Source organism: Ranitomeya variabilis, chromosome 6 (genome assembly GCF_051348905.1).
Source record: "Ranitomeya variabilis isolate aRanVar5 chromosome 6, aRanVar5.hap1, whole genome shotgun sequence".
NCBI lineage: Eukaryota > Metazoa > Chordata > Amphibia > Anura > Dendrobatidae > Ranitomeya > Ranitomeya variabilis.
In genome coordinates this window covers 547801840-547822667 of record NC_135237.1, presented here as the reverse complement: position 1 = coordinate 547822667, position 20828 = coordinate 547801840, and the positions used below count along the sequence as shown (strand labels likewise).

The 20828-nt window shown below is 42.6% G+C and overlaps 1 protein-coding gene across 3 annotated transcripts in view; it reads left to right on the top strand.

The window, feature by feature from the left end:
- Positions 1-20828, top strand: part of ADCY8 (adenylate cyclase 8) — a 364716-nt gene that overhangs the window by 94239 nt on the left and 249649 nt on the right. For all 3 annotated transcript variants that reach the window (XM_077271241.1, XM_077271242.1, XM_077271243.1), the window contains exon 2: positions 12256-12405. In XM_077271241.1, the coding sequence (XP_077127356.1) occupies positions 12256-12405 (150 nt within the window). The remainder of the gene's footprint in view (positions 1-12255; positions 12406-20828) is intronic.

Genomic DNA, 20828 nt, shown 5'->3' with positions numbered 1-20828 from the left:
TGTCAGTGGGGCTCTCTTATGGCATTGTCAGTGGGGTTCTCTTATGGCATTGTCAGTGGGGTTCTCTTATGGTATTGTCAGTGGGGCTCTCTTATGGCATTGTCAGTGGGGCTCTCTTATGGCATTGTCAGTGGGGCTCTCTTATGGCATTGTCAGTGGGGTTCTCTTATGGTATTGTCAGTGGGGCTCTCTTATGGTATTGCCAGTGGGGCTCTCTTATGGCATTGTCAGTGGGGCTCTCTTATGGCATTGTCAGTGGGGTTCTCTTATGGTATTGTCAGTGGGGCTCTCTTATGGCATTGTCAGTGGAGCTCTCTTATGGCATTGTCAGTGGGGCTCTCTTATGGCATTGTCAGTGGGGCTCTCTTATGGCATTGTCAGTGGGGTTCTCTTATGGTATTGTCAGTGGGGCTCTCTTATGGTATTGTCAGTGGGGCTCTCTGATGGCATTATCAGTGGGGCTCTCTTATGGCATTGTCTGTGGGGCTCTCTTATGGCATTGTCAGTGGGGCTCTCTTATGGCATTGTCAGTGGGGCTCTCTTATGGCATTGTCAGTGGGGCTCTCTGATGGCATTGTCAGTGGGGCTCTCTTATGGCATTGTCAGTGGGACTCTCTGACGGCATTGTCAGTGGGGCTCTCTTATGGCATTGTCATTGAGGCTCTCTGATGGCATTGTCAGTGGGGCTTTCTTATGGCATTGTCAGTGGGGCTCTCTGATGGCATTGTCAGTGGAGCTCTCTTATGGCATTGTCAGTGGGCCTCTCTTATGGTATTGTCAGTGGGGCTCTCTTATGGCATTGTCAGTGGGGCTCTCTTATGGCATTGTCAGTGGGCCTCTCTTATGGTATTGTCAGTGGGGCTCTCTTATGGCATTGTCTGTGGGGCTCTCTTATGGTATTGCCAGTGGGCCTCTCTTAAGGTATTGTCTGTGGGGCTCTCTTATGGCATTGTCAGTGGGGCTCTCTTATGGCATTGTCAGTGGGGCTCTGATGGCATTGTCAGTGGGGCTCTCTTATGGCATTGTCAGTGGGACTCTCTGACGGCATTGTCAGTGGGGCTCTCTTATGGCATTATCAGTGGGGCTCTGATGGCATTGTCAGTGTGTCTCACTTATTGCATTGTCAGTGGGGCTCTCTGATGGCATCGTCAGTGGGGCTTTCTTATGGCATTGTCAGTGGAGCTCTCTTGTGGCATTGTCAGTGGGACTCTCGTATCACATTATCAGTGGGGCTCTCTGAAGGCATTGCCAGTGGGGATCTCTTATGGCATTGCCAGTGGGGCTCTCTTCTGGCATTGTCAGTGGGGCTCTCTTATGGCATTGCCAGTGGGGCTCTCATGGCATTGCCAGTGGGGCTCTCTTATGACATTGCCAGTGGGGCCCTCTTATGGCATTTTCAGTGGGACTCTCTTATGACATTGTCAGTGGGGCTCTCTTATGACTTTGCCAGTGGGGCTCTCTAAAGGCATTGTCAGTGGAGCTCTCTTATGGCATTGTCAGTGGGGCTCTCTTATGGCATTGTCAGTGGGGCTCTCTTATGGCATTGTCAGTGGGGCTCTCTGATGTCATTGTCAGTGGGGCTCTCTGATGTCATTGTAAGTGGGGCTCTCTGATGGCATTGTCTGTGGGGCTCTCTTATGGCATTGTCAGTGGGGCTCTCTTATGGCATTATCAATGGGGTTCTCTGATGACATTGTCAGTGGGGCTCTCTTATGGCATTGTCAGTGGGGCTCTCTTATGGTATTGTCATTGGGCCTCTCTTATGGCATTGTCAGTGGGGCTCTCTTATGGCATTGTTAATGGGGCTCTCTTATGGCATTGTCAGTGGCGCTCTCTTATGGCATTGTCAGTGGGGCTCTCTTATGTCATTGTCTTTAGGGCTCATTCATTGGGGCTCTCTTTTGGCATTGTCACTGGGGCTCTCTTATGGCATTGTGAGTGGGGATCCCTTATGGCATTGTCAGTGGGGCTCTTTTATGGCATTGTCAGTGGAGCTCTCTTATGGCATTGTCAGTGGGGCTCTCTAAAGGCATTGTCAGTGGGGCTTTCTTATGGCATTGTCAGTGGGGCTCTCTTATGGCATTGTCAGTGGGGCTCTCTTATGGTATTGTGAGTGGGGCTCTCTTATGGCATTGTCAGTGGGGCTCTCTTATGGCATTGTCAGTGGGTCTCTCTTATGGCATTGTCAGTGGGTCTCTCTTATGGCATTGTCAGTGGGGTTATCTTATAGCATTGTCAGTGGGGCTCTCTTATGGCATTGTCAATGGAGCTCTCTTTTGGCATTGTCAGTGGGGCTCTCTTATGGCATTGTCAGTGGGGCTCTCTTATGGCATTGTCAGTGGGGCTCTCTTATAGCATTGTCAGTGAGGTTCTCTTATGGCATTGGCAATGGAGCTCTCTTTTGGCATTTTGAGTAGGAATCCCTTATGGCATTGTCAGTGGGGCTCTCTTATGGCATTGTCAATGGAGATCTCTTATGGCATTGTCAGTGGGGCTCTCTAAAGGAATTGTCAATGAGGCTCTTTTGTGGCATTGTCAATGGAGCTCTGTTATGACGTTGTCAGTGGGGCTCTCTTATGGCATTGTCAGTGGAGCTCTCTTATGGCATTGCCAGTGGGGCTCTCTTATGACATTACCAGTGGGGCTCTCTTATGGCATTGTCAGTGGGGCTCTCTTATGGCATTGCCGTTAGGACTCTCTAAAGGCATTGTCAGTGGGGCTCACTTATGGCATTGTCAGTGGGGCTCTCTTATGGTATTGTCAGTGGGGCTCTGATGGCATTGTCAGTGGGGCTCTCTTATGGCATTGTCAGTGGAGCTCTCTTATGGCATTGCCAGTGGGGCTCTCTTATGACATTACCAGTGGGGCTCTCTTATGGCATTGTCAGTGGGGCTCTCTTATGGCATTGCCATTGGGACTCTCTAAAGGCATTGTCAGTGGGGCTCACTTATGGCATTGTCAGTGGGGCTCTCTTATGGCATTGTCAGTGGGGCTCTCTTATGGCATTGTCAGTGGGGCTCTCTTATGGCATTGTCAGTGGGACTCTCTGACGGCATTGTCAGTGGGGCTCTCTTATGGCATTATCAGTGGGGCTCTGATGGCATTGTCAGTGTGTCTCACTTATTGCATTGTCAGTGGGGCTCTCTGATGGCATCATCAGTGGGGCTTTCTTATGGCATTGTCAGTGGAGCTCTCTTGTGGCATTGTCAGTGGGACTCTCGTATCACATTATCAGTGGGGCTCTCTGAAGGCATTGCCAGTGGGGATCTCTTATGGCATTGCCAGTGGGGCTCTCTTCTGGCATTGTCAGTGGGGCTCTCTTATGGCATTGCCACTGGGGCTCTCTTATGGCATTGTGAGTGGGGATCCCTTATGGCATTGTCAGTGGGGCTCTTTTATGGCATTGTCAGTGGAGCTCTCTTATGGCATTGTCAGTGGGGCTCTCTAAAGGCATTGTCAGTGGGGCTTTCTTATGGCATTGTCAGTGGGGCTCTCTTATGGCATTGTCAGTGGGGCTCTCTTATGGTATTGTGAGTGGGGCTCTCTTATGGCATTGTCAGTGGGTCTCTCTTATGGCATTGTCAGTGGGTCTCTCTTATGGCATTGTCAGTGGGGTTATCTTATAGCATTGTCAGTGGGGCTCTCTTATGGCATTGTCAATGGAGCTCTCTTTTGGCATTGTCAGTGGGGCTCTCTTATGGCATTGTCAGTGGGGCTCTCTTATGGCATTGTCAGTGGGGCTCTCTTATAGCATTGTCAGTGAGGCTCTCTTATGGCATTGGCAATGGAGCTCTCTTTTGGCATTTTGAGTAGGAATCCCTTATGGCATTGTCAGTGGGGCTCTCTTATGGCATTGTCAATGGAGATCTCTTATGGCATTGTCAGTGGGGCTCTCTAAAGGAATTGTCAATGAGGCTCTTTTGTGGCATTGTCAATGGAGCTCTGTTATGACATTGTCAGTGGGGCTCTCTTATGGCATTGTCAGTGGAGCTCTCTTATGGCATTGCCAGTGGGGCTCTCTTATGACATTACCAGTGGGGCTCTCTTATGGCATTGTCAGTGGGGCTCTCTTATGGCATTGCCATTGGGACTCTCTAAAGGCATTGTCAGTGGGGCTCACTTATGGCATTGTCAGTGGGGCTCTCTTATGGTATTGTCAGTGGGGCTCTCATGGCATTGCCAGTGGGGCTCTCTGATGGCATTGTCAGTGGGGCTCTCTTATGGCATTGTCAGTGGGACTCTCTGACGGCATTGTCAGTGGGGCTCTCTTATGGCATTGTCATTGAGGCTCTCTGATGGCATTGTCAGTGGGGCTTTCTCATGGCATTGTCAGTGGGGCTCTCTGATGGCATTGTCAGTGGAGCTCTCTTATGGCATTGTCAGTGGGCCTCTCTTATGGTATTGTCAGTGGGGCTCTCTTATGGCATTGTCTGTGGGGCTCTCTTATGGTATTGTCAGTGGGCCTCTCTTATGGTATTGTCTGTGGGGCTCTCTTATGGCATTGTCAGTGGGGCTCTCTTATGGCATTGTCAGTGGGGCTCTGATGGCATTGTCAGTGGGGCTCTCTTATGGCATTGTCAGTGGGACTCTCTGATGGCATCATCAGTGGGGCTTTCTTATGGCATTGTCAGTGGAGCTCTCTTGTGGCATTGTCAGTGGGACTCTCGTATCACATTATCAGTGGGGCTCTCTGAAGGCATTGCCAGTGGGGATCTCTTATGGCATTGCCAGTGGGGCTCTCTTCTGGCATTGTCAGTGGGGCTCTCTTATGGCATTGCCAGTGGGGCTCTCATGGCATTGCCAGTGGGGCTCTCTTATGACATTGCCAGTGGGGCCCTCTTATGGCATTTTCAGTGGGACTCTCTTATGACATTGTCAGTGGGGCTCTCTTATGACTTTGCCAGTGGGGCTCTCTAAAGGCATTGTCAGTGGAGCTCTCTTATGGCATTGTCAGTGGGGCTCTCTTATGGCATTGTCAGTGGAGCTCTCTTATGGCATTGCCAGTGGGGCTCTCTTATGACATTACCAGTGGGGCTCTCTTATGGCATTGCCATTGGGACTCTCTAAAGGCATTGTCAGTGGGGCTCACTTATGGCATTGTCAGTGGGGCTCTCTTATGGTATTGTCAGTGGGGCTCTCATGGCATTGCCAGTGGGGCTCTCTTATGACATTGCCAGTGGGGCCCTCTTATGGCATTTTAAGTGGGACTCTCTTATGACATTGTCAGTGGGGATCTCTTATGACTTTGCCAGTGGGGCTCTCTAAAGGCATTGTCAGTGGAGCTCTCTTAAGGCATTATCAATGGGGCTCTTATGGCATTGTCAGTGGGGCTCTCTTATGGTATTGTCAGTGGGCCTCTCTTATGACATTGTCAGTGGGGCTCTCTTATTGCATTGTCAGTGGCGCTCTCTTATGGTATTGTGAGTGGGGCTCTCTTATGGCATTGTCAGTGGGGCTCTCTTATGGCATTGTCAGTGGGTCTCTCTTATGGCATTGTCAATGGTGCTCTCTTTTGGCATTGTGAGTAGGAATCCATTATGGCATTGTCAGTGGGGCTCATTCATTGGGGCTCTCTTTTGGCATTGTCACTGGGGCTCTCTTATGGCATTGTGAGTGGGGATCCCTTATGGCATTGTCAGTGGGGCTCTTTTATGGCATTGTCAATGGAGCTCTCTTATGGCATTGTCAGTGGGGCTCTCTTATGGCATTGTCACAGTGGGGCTCTCTTATGGCATTGTCAGTGGGGCTCTCTTATGGCATTGTCAGTGGGGCTCTCTTATGGCATTGTCAGTGGGGCTCTCTAAAGGAATTGTCAATGAGGCTCTTTTATGGCATTGTCAATGGAGCTCTCTTGTGACATTGTCAGTGGGGCTCTCTTATGGCATTGCCAGTGGGGCTCTCTACAGGCATTGTCAGTGGAGCTCTCTTATGGCATTGTCAGTGGGGCTCTCTTATGGCATTTTCAGTGGGACTCTCTTATGACATTGTCAGTGGGGCTCTCTAAAGGCATTGTCAGTGGGGTTCTCTTATGGCATTGTCAGTGGAGCTCTCTTTTGGCATTGTCAGTGGGGCTCTATTATGGCATTGCCAGTGGGGTTCTCTTATGGCATTGTCAGTGGAGCTCTCTTTTGGCATTGTCAGTGGGGCTCTATTATGGCATTGTCAGTGGGGCTCTCTAAAGGCATTGTCAGTGGGGTTCTCTTATGACATTGTCAGTGGGGTTCTCTTATGACATTGTCAGTGGGGTTCTCTTATGACATTGCCAGTGGGAGGTGGGTGGAGCTTAGCGCAATATGGAGGTTGTCCTAGCACAGTCCACTAGTTAACTATAAATTATGCCACAAAAGTAAAGTAAATTATTGCAGTAATCTTGTCCAGTCTTTGGTACTATTGCTCGAGCAGCTGAAAGATCCGCCACATTGATTAGCCCTGGATGAAGACAAAACACCAGTCCTAATGAATTCTTCCCTGTATTACTTTTTCAGGTATTTTATTACTTTATAAGTAGTAAAACAAAGTACAAAAATCCCATATAAATGTAGTTTTGCTGTTACCAAATTGACCTGCAGAATAAAGTGACCATAAGGGTCCCAATTCATCAAGACCAGTGATTTTGTTGCCTGTTTTAATGAGAGGCCATGTAGGAGTCAGACGCTCCTGATTCATTAAGAGGCACCATGCCAGTCCTTGACTGGAGTAAGATTTCTGGTGTAAGGAACGCAACACCTCATCATGAATGAGACAACTGTGACGTCACGCCATTCTGCCCCAACACCAACAATATGGGAAAAACTGGCTTGGAAATACCAAAAAGTTTCAATTCCAAGCTGCGTAAAACTTTTTTAAACCAAATTGCTAAGTGGCTTTGATGGAATCAGCCCCCATAATTTTTACCGCACAACGAACATCAAGAAAATTAGAAAAAAAAATGGTAAAATTTCTCTTTCTTTTTTCCTTTTCACGCCAAAATTATTATTTTATTTTTTATAGAATTTGTTTAGTACCTTATATGGTCAATTAAAAAGAGCCATTAAAAAATTAATAATTCAACTGATCCCACAAAAAAAATGTATGCTCATCACTAGATAGGATATTTCGAGTTTGCTGTTTACATTTTCTTTTCTTTTTTTGCCACAGAGTCAAATTTTTTTCCAAAATTGTTTTTGAAACATGTCGCCTTTTAATAATTCATAGGTGAAGCCGTTTACAATTTTAATTAAATCAGATGTGCAAACCTGAAAAGCAGAGAAAGTGGGGAGAGGAGCCCAAGCTAGAAGGAATCAAAGGAGAGAGAGACGCGGTCTGACAAATAATGAGAAACGAGTATTTGCAGAGGTGCAGAGGTTTGGGAGAACGAAGGGCAACAAGAGCACAATGGCAAAGGGTTGATGATAGCTGCACTGAAATGAACTGCTTATTAGCATATAGAGCCTTGTCAGCCCATGAGGACATTTATCTCAGTAGCAAAAATAATTATGATTCCACGTACACTTACTAGTCCATTCCTCTAGTTTTAGTTGGGGTAAATGAAAAGAAAAAGGGTTAAAGGCTATTGCCAATGAGTGCCCCTGTAAATCCTTGTAGCACCACTAGAGGGAGCGACAAAGCTTACTGCACACAGTATGCAGGAAGCTCATAAGCTCCCCCTAGTGTTGGCTGCCGACAGTAAAAAAATGTTAATTTACAGCAATGATTATACAGGAGATTTGGAGCGAAATTAAAATGTATTCAGCAACGCATTTTGGAGCCCAAAACAACATGATGTTAAAAAGTGGATTTTTAGCTGTATAAATGTAATCTGCACTGATATTATACACACTCTTTGTTTCACTCGAGATTTTGCCGCGTTAGAATTTGACCAGGCCTAAGAATTAACCCCTTATCACCCTTATGACTTCCGCATTTAATATGTAGAAGTATAAAGATGCCAGGAGCAGAAAGGAAAAATGGGAGTTATCCAGATTTCAGCCCCGATGGAGAGATTGTAATGAGAATGGAAAATAGAAGCCAAACTTAAAGGGAACCTGGCAGATGTACCAACTTTACTGAGCACATTGGGGTCACGGGGGCTTTCTGTGCAGGTGGCATAGATATCCGCTATAGTATATGCCACTTTGTAAATCTTTCGGGCAGCCGTCGGCCACTAAAATTTGTCTACATTTTCTCTGAAAGAAAGATACACTAATACGCATCCATCCTAAAAACAACACATGTGTCTCCAACCAAAAAAATGCCATATTTGACTCCAACCTAAAAAAACGACATATGTGACTCCAGGCTAAAAAAAATGCATATGTGACTCCAGCCTAAAGAAAGTGCATATGTGACTCCAGCCTAAAGAAAGTGCATATGTGACTCCAGCCTAAAGAAAGTGCATATGTGACTCCAGCCTAAAGAAAGTGCATATGTGACTCCAGCCTAAAGAAAGTGCATATGTGACTCCAGCCTAAAGAAAGTGCATATGTGACTCCAGCCTAAACATTACATATTTGACTCCACCCTTTAAATTCCATACATGACTCCAATCTTAAAACGACATGTCTAGCTCCAACTACAAAATGACATATGTGACTCCAACCTAAAAACAACATACAGTCATGGCAGAAAATGTTGGCACCCTTTAAATTGTTCCAGAAAACAAATTTAATTTAATTTACATGTGGTAAACAGCAGGTGTGGGCAACATGAAAATCACACCTGAAACCAGATAAAAAGAGAAGTTGACTCAATCTTTGCACTGTGTGTCTGTGTGTGCCACACAAAGCAATGACAGCAGAAAGAGGAGAAGAGAACGGTCTGAGGACTTGAGAACCAAAATTGTTGAACAATATCAACAATCTCAAGGTCACAAGGCCATCTCCAGAGATCTTCATGTACCTTTGTCCACGGTGCGCAACACAATCAATAAGTTTACAACCCACGGCATTATAGCTAACCTCTCTGGACGTGGACAGCAGAGAAAAGTTGATGAAAGGTTGCAGTGTAGGACAGTCCGGATGGTGGATAAGCAGCCCCAATCCAGGTCCAAAGAAATTCAAGCCGTCCTGGAGGTTCAGGGGGCATCATTGTCAGCGCAAACTATCCGTCTACATTTGAATGAAATGAAACCCTATGGCAGTAAACCCAAGAAGATCCACTGCTGACACAGACATACAGTGGGTATGGAAAGTATTCAAACCCCTTTAAATGTTTCACTCTTTGTTCCATTGCAGCCATTTGGTAAATTCAAAAAAGGTCACTTTTTTCTCATTAATGTTCACTCTGCACCCCATCTTGACTGAAAAAAACAGAAATGTACAAATTTGTGCAATTTTTAAAAAAAAAGAAAAACTGAAATCTCACATGGTCATAAGTATTCAGCCCCTTTGCTCAGTATTGAGTAGAAGCACCTTTTGAGCTAGTACAGCGATGAGTCTTCTTGAGAATGATGCCACAAGTTTTTCCCCCCTGGATTTGGGGATCCTCGGCCATTCTTCCTTGCAGATCCTCTCCAGTTCCGTCAGGTTGGATGGTGAACGTTAGTGGACGCCATTTTCAGGTCTCTCCAGAGATGCTCAATAGGGTTTAGGTCAGGGCTCTGGCTGGGCCAGTCAGGAATGGTCACAGAGTTGTTCTGAAGCCACTCCTTTGTTATTTTAGCTGTGTGCTTAGGGTCATTGTCTTGTTGGAAGGTGAACCTTCGGCCAAGTCTGAGGTCCAGAGCACTCTGGAAGAGGTTTTCATCCAGGATATCTCTGTACTTGGCCACATTCATGTTTCCTTCAATGACAACCAGTCGTCCTGTCCCTGCAGCTGAAAAACACCCCCATAGCATGATGCTGCCACCACCATGTTTCACTGTTGGGATTGTATTGGGCAGGTGATGAGCAGTGCCTGGTTTTCTCCACACATACTGCTTAGAATTATCACCAAAAAGCTTTATCTTTGTCTCATCAGACCAGAGAATCTTATTTCTCATAGTCTGGGAGTCCTTCATGTGTTTTTTAGCAAACTCTATGCGGCTTTCATATGTCTTGCAATTAGGAGAGGCTTCCATTGGGCCACTCTGCCATAAAGGTCTGATTGGTGGAGGGCTGCAGTGATAGTTGACTTTGTGGAACTTTCTCCCATCTCCCTACTGCATCTCTGGAGCTCAGCCACAGTGATCTTGGGGTTCTTCTTTACCTCTCTCACCAAGGCTCTTCTCCCACGATTGCTCAGTTTGGCTGGACGGCCAGGTCTAGGAAGACTTCTGATGGTCCCAAACTTCTTCCATATAAGGATTATGGAGGCCACTGTGCTCTTAGGAACCTTGAGTGCTGCAGAAATTATGTTGTAACCTTGGCCAGATCTGTGCCTTGCCACAATTCTGTCTCTGAGCTCCTTGGCCAGTTCCTTTGACCTCATGATCCTCATTTGGCCTGACATGCACTGTGAGCTGTGAGGTCTTATATAGACAGGTGTGCACCTTTCCAAATCAAGTCCTATCAGTTTAATTACACACATCTGGCCTCCAATGAAGGAGTAGAACCATCACAAGGAAATGGACAGCTTGGGACTTAAATATGCGTGTCTGAGCAAAGGGTCTGAAGACTTATGACCATGTGATATTACAGTTTTTCTTGTTAAATAAATTTGCATAAAATTTCTACATTTCTGTTTTCTCAGTCAAGATGGGGTGCAGAGTGTACATTAATGAGAAAAAAATGAACTTTTTTGAATTTAGCAAACAAAGAGTGAAAAATGTAAAGGGGTCTGAATACTTTACGTACCCACTGTAAAAAACCTATACTGCAGTCTGCCAAAATGGACATGATTAAGCCAAAATCCTTCTGGGAACATGTCTTGTAGACAGATAAGACCAAGATTGAGCTTTTTGGTAAAGGACATCATTCTACTGTTTACTGAAAATGGAATGAGGCCTAAAAAGAAAAGAACACAGTAAATACAGTCTACTGCATCCTAGGTCATGGGTTTTCCAGCAGGAAAATTACCCTAAACATACTTCGAGAAGCCCCCAGAAATGGATGGAAACAAAGCCCTGGAGAGTTCTGAAATGGCCAGCAATGAGTCCTGATCTAATTGCCATTGATCACCTGTGGAGAGATCTTAAAATTGCTGTTGGGAGAAGACGCCTTCAAGTATGAAAGACCTGGAGCAGTTTTTCAAAAGAAATTGTCCAAAATTCCAGTTGAGAGGCTTGATGTTATAGGAAGCGATTGATTGCAGTTATTTATTCCAAAGGGCATGCAACCGAATACTAAATTGAGGGTGCCAACAATTTTTGTCCTGCTTATTTTGGGGGTTTTGTGTGAAATTATGTCTAATTTGCCGTTTTTTCAGTTTTTTTTTTGTGTTGTCCCAATACACACAAAGGAAATAAACGTGTGTAATTGCAATAACTTTCTGGGAAAAATATTTCATTTTCTGGAACAATTTAAAGGGTGGCAACACTTTCAGTATGTGACTCCACCCTACAAATTACATATGTGCCTCCACCCTACAAATTACATATGTACCTCCACCCTAAATATTACATATGGACTCTAAATTAAAAGCACCGTATATGATTCCAACCTAAAAACAACATATGAGATTCTTATCCAAAAATTACATATGTGACTCCAGTCTAAAAATTACATAATTGACTCTAACCTTAAAACAACATATGTGACTGCAGCCTAAAAATTACGTAAGTTGCTCCAACCTAAAGCTGACATATGTGCCTCCAGTCTAAAAAAAAAAACGTTCAGGCACAATTAAAAATTAAATATTAATCAGTTTATAAAGTTTGGGAGCGCAAATTGAGCCCTTATAATCCAAAATTTAAGAGAGTTGCAAATTGCCCATGATGACTTTTTGTGACATCCTATGCAAGGGCTAAAAAAATCAGCACGGTTTCCCATGGCTGCTTATATATCTGACTTTTGGAAAGTATGACATGTGTACATTTAAAGTGAATGTATCATTATAAAATTGCCTATTTTTTTATGTTTTTATGTTTTTTTGGTAGGGGCAATTTTTTTCCATTTTACAATCTGTATTAAAAATAAAAATACAAATCTTGCCATTTTCACACTGGCCACTAGGGCTCTTTTAGATGCATATTTCTAGTTCTTTCAGGAAATGCGCATGTACATTAGCAGCAATGGATAGACTGATATTTTTGCATTGAAGCATCTAATGAGCGTGTGCAAAGGTCATTGTTAGACTATTATGGGGAACGCGTGTTATTTAAAATTGAATCGTTTTCATTTTTTTCTTTTTTTTTTCTAGATCGTGGCACAAGCTGTGCTGTTTATGTGTATGAACACTGCAGGAATATTCATTAGCTACCTGTCCGATCGGGCTCAGCGACAAGCCTTCCTGGAAACTAGGAGATGCGTGGAAGCAAGGCTGAGACTTGAGACTGAAAACCAGAGACAGGTATTTATCTCGGCTGCTTTCAAATCTTCCTTCCTTCTGTTGTATAAAAAAAAGGTTGTGATAATATAAGAAATCCAATATGTATAATTGTGGTATTTTATCTCAGCCAGCGTGCAATCACAGTGTGGGAAATAGGAATAGTCATTATATAGTGAAAAACACATATTACTGCTTATATTGTATGGTAAATGTGCTCTCAAAGATAATACCGTCATACAGTTTAAGTGCTATTTCAGTCATAACTAGTATAATGGCAATGGGGCAGGAAAAGTTAAGTTATATAGTAAAGGAATGGAAACCTTCATTTTAGGTATAAATATATGTGTCAATGTTTTATGCTGCATTTCACTCCCATCATAACTCAACATTTCAGATCTTATTTGCCTTTTAAATGTTCTTATACAATGCTTCAGAGGATTTTTTGTAAGGGAACTAGTAATACTATGAATAATATAATACTATAATACTGCCCCTTATATACAGGAATATAACTATTATAATACTGCCCCTATGTACAAGAATATAACTACTATAATACTGCTATTATGTACAAGAATATAACTACTATAATACTGCTATTATGTACAAGAATATAACTACTATAATACTGCCCCTATGTACAAGAATATAACTACTATAGTACTGCCCCTATGTACAAGAATATAACTGCTATAATACTGCTCCTATGTACAAGAATATAACTACTATAATACTGTCCCTATCTACAAGAATATAACTACTATAATACTGCTCCTATGTACAAGAATATAACTACTATAATACTGCTCCTATGTACAAGAATATAAATACTATAATACTGCCCTGATGTACAAGAATATAAATACTATAATACTGCCCCGATGTACAAGAATATAACTACTATAGTACTGCCCCTATGTACAAGAATATAACTGCTATAATACTGCTCCTATGTACAAGAATATAACTACTATAATACTGTCCCTATGTACAAGATTATAACTACTATAATACTGCCCACTATGTACAAGAATATAACTACTATAATACTGCCCCTATGTACAAGAATATAACTACTATAATACTGCTCCTATGTACAAGAATATAACTACTATAATACTGCTCCTATGTACAAGAATATAACTACTATAATACTGTCCCTATCTACAAGAATATAACTACTATAATACTGCCCCTATGTACAAGAATATAACTACTATAATACTGCTCCTATGTACAAGAATATAACTACTATAATACTGCCCCCTATGTACAAGAATATAACTACTATAATACTGCCCATATGTACAAGAATATAACTACTATAATACTGCTCCTATGTACAAGAATACAACTACTATAATACTGCTCCTATGTACAAGAATATAACTTTTATAATACTGTCCCTATCTACAAGAATATAACTACTATAATACTGCCCCTATGTACAAGAAAATAACTACTATAATACTGCTCCCTATGTACAAGAATATAACTACTATAATACTGCTCCTATGTACAAGAATATAACTACTATAATACTGCTCCTATGTACAAGAATATAACTACTAAAATACTGCTTCTATGTACAAGAATATAACTACTATAATACTGCCCCCTATGTACAAGAATATAAGTACTATAATACTGCCCCTATGTACAAGAATATAACTACTAAAATACTGCTCCTATCTACAAGAATATAACAAATATAATACTGCTCCTATGTACAAGAATATAACTACTATAATACTGCTCCTATGTACAAGAATATAACAAATATAATACTGCTCCTATGTACAAGAGTATAACTACTATAATACTGCTCCTATGTTCAAGAATATAACTACTATAATACTGCTCCTATGTACAAGAATATAACTACTATAATACTGCTCCTATGTGCAAGAATATAACTACTATAATACTGCCCCTATGTACAAGAATATAACTACTATAATACTGCTCCTATGTACAAGAATATAACTACTATAATACTGCCCCTATGTACAAGAATATAACTACTATAATACTGCTCCTATGTACAAGAATATAACTACTATAATACTGCTCCTATGTACAAGAATATAACTACTATAATACTGCCTCCTATGTACAAGAATATAACTACTATAATACTGCTTCTATGTACAAGAATATAACTACTATAATACTGCTCCTATGTACAAGAATATAACTACTATAATACTGCTCCTATGTACAAGAATATAACTACTATAATACTGCTCCTATGTGCAAGAATATAACTACTATAACACTGCCCCTATGTACAAGAATATAACTACTATAATACTGCTCCTATGTGCAAGAATATAACTACTATAACACTGCCCCTATGTACAAGAATATAACTACTATAATACTGCTCCTATGTGCAAGAATATAACTACTATAATACTGCCCCTATGTACAAGAATATAACTACTATAATACTGCTCCTATGTACAATATTATAACTACTATAATACTGCCCCTATGTACAAGAATATAACTACTATAATACTGCTCCTATGTACAAGAATATAACTACTATAATACTGCCTCCTATGTACAAGAATATAACTACTATAATACTGCTTCTATGTACAAGAATATAACTACTATAATACTGCTTCTATGTACAAGAATATAACTACTATAATACTGCCTCCTATGTACAAGAATATAACTACTATAATACTGCCCCTATGTACAAGAATATAACTACGGTACTATAATACTGCCCCTATATACAAGAATATAACTACTATAATACTGCCTCCTATGTACAAGAATATAACTACTATAATACTGCTCCTATGTACAAGAATTTAACTACGGTACTATAATACTGCCCCTATATACAAGAATATAACTACTATAATACTGCCCCTATGTGCAAGAATATAACTGCTATAATACTTCCCCTATATACAAGAATATAACTACTATAATACTGCCCCTATGTACAAGAATATAACTACTATAATACTGCCCCTATGTACAAGAATATAACTACTATAATACTGCCCCTATGTACAAGAATATAACTACTATAATACTGCCCCTATGTACAAAAATATAACTATAATACTGCCCTTATGTACAAGAATATAACTACTATAATACTTCCCCTATGTACAAGAATATAACTACTATAATACTGCTCCTATGTACAAGAATATAACTACTATAATACTGCTCCTATGTACAAGAATATAACTACTATAATACTGCTCCTATGTACAAGAATATAACTACTGTAATACTACTTTATAAAATATGTACTGCTTGGTATACACTATTTTCGATGAATGTCTCTGCATATAATGTGTAGCAGAGCAGTCTGTTCTGATTTATATTGATGATAAATAAGGTTTACTATCTCGTGAACTATTACATCATGCAGAGATCTTGAAAATCACAAAGAAGTGATACACAAAGTATCCTATTGATTGTTGCATTTCTGTCTTTGTTATCGTCTAGTTTTTGGTGTTTTTCGCCTGTTTTTCATTTGCACTTAATCATTCTGTTAATTTGCTCCTATTTTTTACACATTACATTGCAGTCTATTTTACATGTATTCATCTGATTTTTTTTCTTTGCTCATGTGGACAGGGTTTTTTCATCTGATTCATCATTTGCAGCTTTTTAAAAAGTTGCAAAACATCTTACACAGATGCACTCTAGCCCCCTCCTCCCCAGAGTGAGTTTATGCACACCAGTCGTTTTGGAGCAAATTTTGTAACATTTTTGAAAACGTAGGACTTTTTTTTTTTGCGCTAAAAAGTTGCCAAAAAGTTTAAAGGCAAAAAAACTTTTTTTTTATTTTGCGCAAAATTGAAGAACTGTTTGCGCCAGTTTGAAGAATTTTGTGCAAAAAAATTATAATGAATGCCACAAGGCTAAATAAAAGAAAAATGACTTTAAAAAATTGCACATGATGACTTAGGGCCAAAGTTTTTTAGAAAGTTTGAAAACTTTTTATTACTCTGTGATTCCGTTTTATTGATGTGATAACTGCGTGGGGGGCCCTACATTTTTTGTCTCCCGGGCTTTATGGCCAGTACTTGCTTCCTGTAATTAATGCTATGTCACAGATTTGGGGGGGGGGAGTCGTATCCATAGAAACGGCACTTCTGCCAAGTCTGCGGTCATATATCGGCAATACTTTTTTTCGCTTTTGTATTTTACATGCAATATATTTTGAAAACCTGCGTGCCAACGAGAGATTGTTGTGTGCCCCTGTAAGCCCCCAGTCAGATTACAGGTGTTTCTATGGCGACCGGTCTCCTGGGATTGCCATGGTGATGGCATTTATAGAACGCACGCAGGAATGCAGCCAAAATTAAACTGGATGAGAGGAGAGTGTCCGTTTCAATCACATTTTCCCAGGAGTTCTGCGCTCAGCCGTGGGTGAGATCTGTGGAAATGACTGGTAGCGCACTGGGCATTCTGGTTGCAGGTGCCAATCGCCAGAGCATCTGTCATGTCACATAGTCCCTGTTTGATGGAGACGCGCGGTGGTCGAGGTGACCTTCACTGCATTCTCAGACAGTATCACCGCCGGCAAAGTCCCGACAGCAAAAATACAATATATTTATATATATATATATATATATATATATATATATATATATATATATATATATATATATACACTGATTTTGGAATTTTTATTATTATAGCGCCATTTATTCCATGGCGCTTTACATGTGAGGAGGGGTATACATAATAAAAACAAGTACAATAATCTTAAACAATACAGGTCACAACTGGTACAGGAGGAGGGAGGACCCTGCCCGTGAAGGCTCACAATCTACAAGGGATGGGTGAGGATACAGTAGGTGAGGATAGAGCTGGTCGTGCAGCGGTTTGGTGGATCGGTGGTTACTGCAGGTTGTAGGCTTGCTGGAAGAGGTGGGTCTTCAGGTTCTTTTTGAAGGTTTCGATGGTAGGCGAGAGTCTGATGTGTTGTGGTAGAGAGTTCCAGAGTAGGGGTGATGTGCGAGAGAAATCTTGTATACGATTGTGGGAAGAGGGGATAAGAAGAGAGTAGAGAAGGGGAACTTGTGATCGGAGGTTGCGTGCAGGTAAGTACCGGGAGACGAGGTCACAGATGTATGGAGGAGACAGATTGTGGATGGCTTTGTACGTCATGGTTAGGCTTTTGTACTGGAGTCTCTGGGTAATGGGGAGCCAGTGAAGGGATTGACAGAGAGGAGAGGCCGAGGAATAGCGGGGGACAGGTGGGTTAGTCGGGCAGCTGAGTTTAGAATAGATTGGAGGGATGCGAGAGTGTTAGAGGGGAGGCCACAGAGCAGGAGGTTGCAGTAGTCAAGGCGGGAGATGATGAGGGCATGGACTAGGGTCTTTGCAGATTCTTGATTTAGGAATGTACAAATCCGTGAAATATTTTTGAGTTGAAGGCGGCAGGAAGTGGAAAGGGCTTGGATATGTGGTTTGAAGGAGAGATCAGCGTCAAGGATTACCCCGAGACAGCGAGCTTGTGGTACTGGGGAGAGTGGGCAGCCGTTTACTGTAATGGATAGGTTCGTTGGGGGGGTCGCATGTTTTGTCCATGTTAAGTTTTAGAAATCTAGCAGAGAAGAAGGATGAAATAGCAGATAGACATTGAGGGATTCTGGTTAGTAGGGAGGTGATATCTTGTCCAGAGATGTAGATCTGTGTGTCATCAGCATAGAGGATACTGAAAACCATGAGATTCTATGAGCTGTCCCAGGCCAAAAGTGTAAATGGAGCAGAGCAGGGGCCCTAGAACTGAACCTTGCGGGACTCTGACAGATAGGGGGCGAGGTGAGGAGGTGGTGTGTGAATGGGAGACGCTGAATGTTCGGTCAGTTAGGTATGACGAGATCCAGGATAGGGCCAAGTCTGTGATGCCAAGGGATGAGAGGGTCTGTAGTAATAGGGAATGGTCCACTGTGTCAAAGGCAGAGGACAAGTCCAGGAGGAGGAGGATAGAGTAGTGTCGCTTGCTCTTGGCGGTTAATAGGTCATTGGCGACCTTAGTTAGGGCAGTTTCAGTGGAGTGGTGTGACCGGAAGCCTGATTGTAAGTGGTCGAAGAGGGAGCAGGAAGATAGATGGGAGGACAGTTCAAGAGGGACGTGTTGTTCCAGTAGTTTTGAGGCATAGGGGAGAAGTGATATAGGGCGATAGCTAGATACAGAGGATGGGTCAAGAGTGGGCTTTTTCAGGATAGGTGTGATTGAGGCTTGTTTAAAGCTTGAGGGGAAAACACCAGTTGTTAGTGATAGGTTGAAGAGATGGGTTAGGGTTGGGATGAAGACTATGGCAAAGTTTGGGATGAAGTGGGAAGAGATCAGGTCAAGTGTACAGGTGGTGAGATGCGATATTGAGAGTAGAGTAGAGAGTTGATCTTCTGTAAAGGTGGAGAAGTTGGTTTTGGAGGTGGAGGGCTGGGTAGTTGGGAGGAAGGGCTCTGGGGGTTGTCGACTAAAACTGTCTCTGATGTTCTCAATCTTCTGCTTGAAAAATGAGGCAAAGTCTTCAGCTGAGATGAGTGGGAAGGGAGGAGGTGCTGGGGGACGGAGGAGAGCGTTGAAGGTGTTGAATAACTGTTTAGGGTTGTGAGACAGGGAGGATATGAGAGATGAGAAGTAGGTTTGTTTAGCTGTGGCGAGTGTGGTCTTGAAAGTAGTGAGGGACTGTTTGAATGCGATAAAGTGCTCGTTGGAGTGGGATCTTTTCCATCTCCGCTCTGCAGCCCTGGAAGCTCGCCTCAGTTCTTTAGTCAGGCTGATCTTCCAGGGAAATCTTGCTCTCTTTTATAAACCTTAAGGCCCCTGAACTTTCTCACAACTTGATCTCATTTGATAGTTATTTTGATAAAAATACAATCTAAAAATCACTTTATTTGATAATTATGGTGTCTTATCCCTGAAAAATGACTCCAAAGTGATGGCCACCTGGTGTCTCGCTTCTGGGTAATTTGCCATCCACCGCCTGTTGCCAAGAGTAATCTGTATCTAGCAGCAAAGATGCCGAGATGGATTTTCAGAAGGATGAGACTTTGTATCTCTACAGGAAGTGGGGCAGAGCTGTGTCACTGCAGGAAATGGGTGTAGCTATGTCCCTACAGGAAGTGGGGAGTGTTATGGCCTGGTGGTTACGGAGCAGTACTGAGATGACCTGGTGGGTAAAACCAATCATGGACAAGCTCAGCGGAGGTGGCAGCTCCACTGACAGTAATCACTGTTATGACCTGGTGATTACGGAGCAGAACTGAAATGACCTGGTGGGTAAAACAAATAAAGTACTAGCTCTGGGGAGGTGGTAGCTTTACTGATCGCAATCCCTACTCCTAACACCAACACTAGAAATAGCCGTGGAGCGTACCTATCTCTGCCTAGACGCCTCTTCACAGCCTAAGAACTAGCTACCCCTGAAGATGGAAACGGAAAACTATCTCGCCTCAGAGAAACCCCCAATGGAAAGATACCCCCCCCACACAAATATTGACGGTGAGTGGAGAGGGAAATGACAAACTCAGAAATGAAACTAGATTTAGCAAAGGAGGCCAACACTATCTAAATAGACAGAGATAGAAAAGGCTACTGTGCGGTCAGTATAAAAACTAAAAGTCCACGCAGAGTTTACAAAAATAACCTCCCCACCGACTCACGGTGTGGAGGAGCAAATCTGTGACCCCAGAGCTTCCAACTAGCCGGAATACTTCATAATGACAAGCTGGACAAAAGAGACATAACTTAAACTGAACAGAAGGTCATAAGCAGGGAAACACCCAAAAACTAGCAGAACTTATCTTAAGCTGAAATGGACTGGCCAACAGAGAACTTCCAGGAAAGGACTGAATCCACAGGAAGAAACATTGACAGCTGGCATCCACTACAGCCTAAAGCCCAGTTAAATAACAAGGCCAGGGCACCGATTAGTGAAAGCAGCTGCTAAGTTCCACTTGAAACCACCAGAGGGAGCCCAAGAGCAGAACTCCCAAAAAGACCATTCATGACCACAGGATGGAGCCCAAGAACGGAATTCACAACAGTACCCCCCCCCTTGAGGAGGGGTCACCGAACCCTCACCAGAGCCCCCAGGCCGATCAGGACAAGCCAAATGAAAAGCACGTACCAAATCGGCAGCATGGACATCGGAGTCAAAAACCCAAGAGTTATCCTCCTGGCCATAACCCTTCCACTTGACCAGATACTGAAGTTTCCGCCTTGAAAGACGAGAATCCAAAATCTTCTCCACCACATATTCCAGCTCCCCCTCCACCAACACCGGAGCAGGAGGATCAACAGAGGGAACCATGGGTACCACATATCTGCGCAACAAAGATCTATGAAACACATTATGAATGGAAAAAGAAGCTGGAAGGGCCAAACGAAAAGACACCGGATTGATAATTTCCGAAATCCTATAAGGACCAATAAAACG